We start from the raw sequence: 6073 nt of genomic DNA, 5'->3' as shown, positions 1-6073 counted from the left end.
TGTCAATTGCATTATAAATTTTAATCTTAATACGAAAGTTTATAGCTGAAGTCGCATCCTTATCCCAGTCGGAAAGCAAGATTTATCGCTGAAATTACGTTTCCCATGTAGACACCAAGAGGCGAGCAATTCTGCATATGAGCTAACAATGGAAAGCCCTCATTCATATTGTTAGCATTACTCAGATGGCTATCAGACAGAGTACGGTAAGCACATGGACCTTGCCCAGTCGTAATATGAGAATTTTTTTCGCGTATTTATGGGCAGTAAATTGTTCGGTGCAAGAATTGCAACTGGCCGATGGTCGGCAATCAAGTGCACTAACAACATTTACGTACGATATGTGTATTGTTGCAGGTGCATGTGTAATGGGCAAGGGGAAAATATATATAGTGAACTAAACAATGGCATAACTAGTGAAGGTGAAGGTACTCCAAGGTTGCAGTGAAAGTGTTTTGAAATTTCAATGCAGTTCGTTTGAACAATTACAGATAATGGCCGCAAAAAGCACAGTCATACATACAATATCTTTCAATTCGAGGGAGAAACTTAAGTCAAACAAAAAAATTTCAGAAATTTCAGCTAATATTATTATTTAATTTTATGCTTCATAAATAGTAAGGTGCTTTTACAAACATCTTAAAATAACATGGATTTTTTTTTATATTTTACACTATTTATTCATTGAAATGCAGATGATTTACTTAACAAATTAGTGTTAAGATGGTATTCAGAATCTATATCCATAAGGGATTTTTGTTAGCAAAAAATTTGTCTAAAAAATCACCTTCAAACTTTGTGAGTAGCACCGTTTTTCCCGAATGAGTTTTCTAACCCACTTCTGAGGAATCATATGCATGTTTTCTACTCAATAACTACTAAGGACAATCCTATATAAATCCTAAAAAGCAAATTTAAAATATATAAAAACTTTAGATTTTTTTAAAAGATATTACATCAAATATAACAACCTTTCTTTTTAAACTACTTAGGACTAAATATGATCAATTTTATGAATCTCCTCAGTTTATATCTTTAATTTTAAAATGTAAGATACATATTTTTGATATATTCAAATTTAAGAATATATAAGCAATTTTCAAGACTCAAAAAAGTATCACACTAAACCTAAAAATGTCTGTGATATTTTTTCAGATTTCCGATAAAGCGCTAAATTCAAATATAAGGGTAAAGCAGAATAAGAAATATTAGTTAGGCTTTAATACAACTCGATATGGTTCAGAAGACATTAAACAATATAAAAACAGATTCAACTTAGGTTTTCCTAAAGCCTTAATAGTTTCTTAAAATTATAAATATTGTAGCACCCAAATGCGATGTTAAAAATTTATCGTGGAGTATAAATGGTTAGTCCTTGAAGAAAAATATTTCATTTTTATTTTGTTCACAAAATTTTACTATCATTTGCATCATAAGTTGACAAGTCATAAGTTTTATAGAATCAGTTTTATATATTTTGAATATAATATCTCTGAAATAGCCTCAATCGTTAATTAGTACGAAGAATCATACAGAAATTCCCAAAGATTCTAAAAGTAATTAAAAGTGTGACTTATTAAAGTAATTAAAGTATAAAGAAAATCTTGAAGGTACAATTTTTCATAAAACTGCATTTTCTTCCAGTGAATTTAATTGACCTTATTTCATGAAACATATGTCACTTCCTTTTTAAATAGAAAGTAAAGAAGGGAAATAAATTAAATGCAATTCGTTAATTAATGGGAAAAACGTTAGCATGAATTTCATACCATACGCAGATGTTCAGAAATTTAATAGTCATCCCTCATATACTTTATGTTGCTAATTCTAATTACTAACAACTGAAGTATCCTTCTCAGTAATTTTTTTCTTTAAGATTCTACCTACAATTCCTTTTAATTTTTAGGGACATCTTTTCCAAGCATTATCCCGCGCAAATTTTATACTAGTTTTTCTACCTACAATGACTTTTCTATCCTTGTTCTTTCCTGCAGTGATAAGATATTTCGTATTGTTTATTTTTTCTATAAATACTGTGCGTATTCTGACTATAATTCATTTACAGTTTAAGTTTCAAGAGACAAGTTTTATCTTCACTAAAATTATAAACTCAAAATGACTGGTCGTGGTAAAGGTGGTAAAGGTTTGGGAAAAGGTGGTGCTAAGCGTCATCGCAAAGTTCTTCGTGATAACATCCAAGGTATCACGAAACCAGCTATTAGACGTTTGGCTCGCCGTGGTGGAGTTAAGCGTATTTCTGGTTTGATTTACGAAGAAACTCGTGGTGTATTAAAGGTATTTCTGGAAAATGTGATCCGTGATGCAGTTACATATACAGAACATGCCAAAAGGAAGACTGTTACAGCCATGGATGTTGTATATGCTTTGAAGAGACAAGGTCGCACTCTCTACGGTTTCGGAGGTTAAATAAATAATATTAGTTTAAAAATGCAATACTGTTAATACTATATTGCTTAATGGTCCTTTTCAGGACCCCAATATGTGAACATTAAGAGATAAATTATTCATTTGGCTTATGTTGCTGAAATGTTTGATTTCAAACAAAATACTTTAACATGTTTTAAAGCAAAATCAATAAATCTATCGGTTGAAAAAAAAATGGGGAAGATATGTCATATGACTGGCTTTGTAGTAATAAATGTATATTAATATTATAATTTTTCATTTTTTAAAAATATATTCATTTAAAATGATTTTTTGGTTATTTTTTAGCTGGCTATAGGTCACTTTGTTTTTCCAATAAAAATTAAAGAAACCTTTGATGCACTGTAGTATGGACAATAAAATAAGTAATTTGACAATTAGATTAATGGAATGTGACATTATTAGTTTTTATTTTTATTAAAACATAATCCTGATGATGGCTTTCAAAGAGACTCAAAATATAGAATGGATTTTTTAATTTTTATTGGAGAAAAAAGTGACCTAAAGCCAGCTAAAAAATAAACAAAACATCATTATAAAATATATACAGGTCGAGAAACAAATTTAAAGAGAAAATAAAATCAAACAATTTATTATTTATATGTGTTTTCATAATAAGGGCCTATCTTAATAATTTTACTTTAATTACTTAATATAATTTTTTGAATATATAGTAAAATTTTTTATATGGTATATAAAAGCAATCACCTTCTTAGCAATTTTTTAATAGTCTTATAAACATTGGATTGAATTTTAAAGACTTCTTTAGTGTACTGATAATTGAGTGATACTAAAAAGCTTGAAACAAATTGTGATGTGTAAAACTACTGAGACTGTCATTTTAACTCATATCATCATTGTTAGATTTACGCGCCAAAACCCTGAGATATTTTTGTTTCAGATACACATTATACTTCTAATATCCTTACCAGAGTATATACATGTCATCATACACGTACTAAAATCTATATATATTCGTAGAAATTAATATTTGGTATTGTATATTCTTGTATTGGAGTAGGTTTCATTATTACTTAGTAGGTAATTATTTTAACGTTAGTCTTGTTATGCGATGCCAAACCAACAATAACATTATTGTTGTTCAAAAATTTTTGATTAATTTTATTTTTTGATCTCAATATCATTCGTTATACTCATATTTAATAATATTTCGTGCGAATAGTTTAATATTGTAAAACAGTGAATCATTATAACAAGATAGTGCAAAGTTTTTTTTAATTCTCAAATATCTGAAATTATATACATCATTACCAGTAAAATGAATGTAGTGTAGTACTGATGATTCCATTGAACATAATACGCCTTCACCCGTATGATAAAAAGACGAATTCTTATTATAAAAGGAAAATTTTATACCTTTTAATATCAGAATAATCTTTATAAACAAAACATAAAAAATTTATTTGATTTTAGGTGTATTTGACATTCAGGCGACATTAAACAAAATTCTCATAATTACACTCTAGGTCGAAACACACACTTTTCTACATATTTGCTAAACGGGATATAAACTGAATCCTTAAAGCATTAAATACAATAAAATAAATTTAGAAGACAATCTTTCTGATGGATGTCTAACCAACTTTTAAAATATTTGCAGTAAAACACAGCCTAATACCAAAATTGTTTAATTATAATTTTATAATTAATACCATACCAATTATTAAAATACCACAATGTCGATAGTTATTGTAGTTATTGTGGAATAGAATAGAGGTTTCCACCTCTATTGTTCAAGAAAATTTTGTATGCCAATAAAACTTGGATTATATTAAAAGTCTCTATTTAAAGAATTATAAAATACAATAATGTTCGAAAATCAGTATTATTTTATTCATTGGAAACTTCACCTATTTATTAATATATATGTTAATAATCTTAAGATCACTTATCGACTATAATTAAATACTTTTGTGGTCCTGAATGTTGATTGTTCAATACAAATAAATTTACTTGGAACTGGTATACTGAGTGATAATACTATTAGCTCAGCAACATTATTTTACTCATTTCTGGGGTGTTCACTCATTTGTGAAGTCTATGTTAATAATTTTAAAATTAATTATCGACTTTAATTAAATATTTTTGTGGCCCTGAAAAGGACCGTTGGAGTTAATGTTGATTGTTCAATACAAAAAAATTTACTTGGAACTGGTATACTTAGTGACGGCTTTAGTACCTTCACTAACTGCGTGCTTAGCCAATTCTCCAGGAAGTAAAAGGCGAACTGCAGTCTGAATTTCCCGACTAGTAATTGTGGATCGTTTGTTATAGTGGGCCAAACGTGAAGCTTCAGCAGCAATGCGCTCGAATATATCATTCACAAAGCTGTTCATGATGCTCATAGCCTTGGATGAAATACCAGTATCAGGATGAACTTGCTTCAATACTTTATAAATGTAAATAGCATAACTTTCCTTCCTCCTGCGCTTCTTCTTCTTATCGTTCTTAGTTATATTCTTCTGAGCCTTTCCGTCCTTCTTGACCGCTTTTCCGCTAGTTTTTGGTGGCATGATTTCAAATGTGAAATTTCAAATTTTCAATTTTATGAATTTTCAAATTTGAACTACCCTCACTCAGAATTTAAGTATTTTTAAAACAAAAATTTCAAGAAATTCTCTCTTTACATTAGGGGATGAAAAAGGTATAAATTCTTGGTGTTTGCCTGTTTTCAACTCAGATCACGTAGATCAACTTAACAATCAAATACTATTGAAACATGTCTGGTCGTGGTAAAGGAGGTAAAGTTAAGGGCAAGGCAAAGTCTCGCTCAAATCGTGCTGGATTACAATTTCCAGTTGGTCGTATTCATCGATTGCTGCGAAAAGGCAATTATGCTGAACGCGTTGGTGCCGGCGCTCCCGTCTACTTAGCTGCTGTTATGGAATATTTGGCAGCTGAAGTTCTTGAATTGGCTGGCAATGCAGCACGCGATAATAAGAAGACAAGAATCATACCCCGTCATTTACAATTGGCCATCCGTAATGATGAAGAATTAAACAAATTGTTGTCTGGTGTCACAATCGCACAAGGTGGTGTATTACCAAACATCCAAGCTGTCCTTTTGCCTAAGAAAACAGAAAAGAAGGCTTAAACTATATCTTACAACACTATTTCTTTCGAAATTTTCGAACAACAACCGTCCTTTTCAGGACGATCAATTTATTTGATTAAAGAAAACATACTTCATTTCAAACAATTATTATTTATACAAATATTTCTTTGAAAAACGTAACCCATAAAAATGGTTAAAATTGGTTTACAGAAACCATTTCCAAAATAATGTCAAATGAAATATGATTTGGAATCAAGCACCTCCATCTTCCGGCAATCAGAGCAATTCTACTCCATACGTATTAATTCGGTTACTTCCTACACGTACGTGTAAAACATTCTAATTTTAACATTAGCTCTATTTGAGCAATTTTTGGATTAATTATGTTTTAATATCACATTTACGTTTGAAATAAACAATTCATTATAATCATTATTTTCGGTATATACGTATCCTAATTTATTTTAACTAGTTATATATAGTTTGTATATAGTATAAAATGCAATTAAACAATTCTATATATGGTACAAAAACATGTAATTATATTCAAGA

General features: G+C 29.5%; 3 protein-coding genes across 3 annotated transcripts; 2 read left to right on the top strand and 1 right to left on the bottom strand.

Annotated features, from left to right (window-relative positions):
• The first annotated feature begins 2115 nt into the window (after positions 1-2115).
• Positions 2116-2427, top strand: LOC119681847 (histone H4). The gene has a single exon (XM_038095138.1). The coding sequence runs from the start codon at positions 2116-2118 to the stop codon at positions 2425-2427; it is 312 nt and encodes a 103-aa protein (XP_037951066.1).
• Positions 2428-4607: 2180 nt separating this feature from the next.
• On the bottom strand, positions 4608-4979 carry LOC119681846 (histone H2B-like). The gene has a single exon (XM_038095137.1). The coding sequence runs from the start codon at positions 4977-4979 to the stop codon at positions 4608-4610; it is 372 nt and encodes a 123-aa protein (XP_037951065.1).
• A 196-nt stretch (positions 4980-5175) lies between these two features.
• Positions 5176-5560, top strand: LOC119676220 (histone H2A). The gene has a single exon (XM_038087455.1). The coding sequence runs from the start codon at positions 5186-5188 to the stop codon at positions 5558-5560; it is 375 nt and encodes a 124-aa protein (XP_037943383.1). The 5' UTR covers positions 5176-5185.
• The last annotated feature ends 513 nt before the right edge of the window (positions 5561-6073 follow it).

Source organism: Teleopsis dalmanni, chromosome 2 (genome assembly GCF_002237135.1).
Source record: "Teleopsis dalmanni isolate 2A chromosome 2, ASM223713v2, whole genome shotgun sequence".
Classification (NCBI taxonomy): Eukaryota; Metazoa; Arthropoda; class Insecta; order Diptera; family Diopsidae; genus Teleopsis; species Teleopsis dalmanni.
This window is presented reverse-complemented; position numbering and strand designations above follow the sequence as displayed.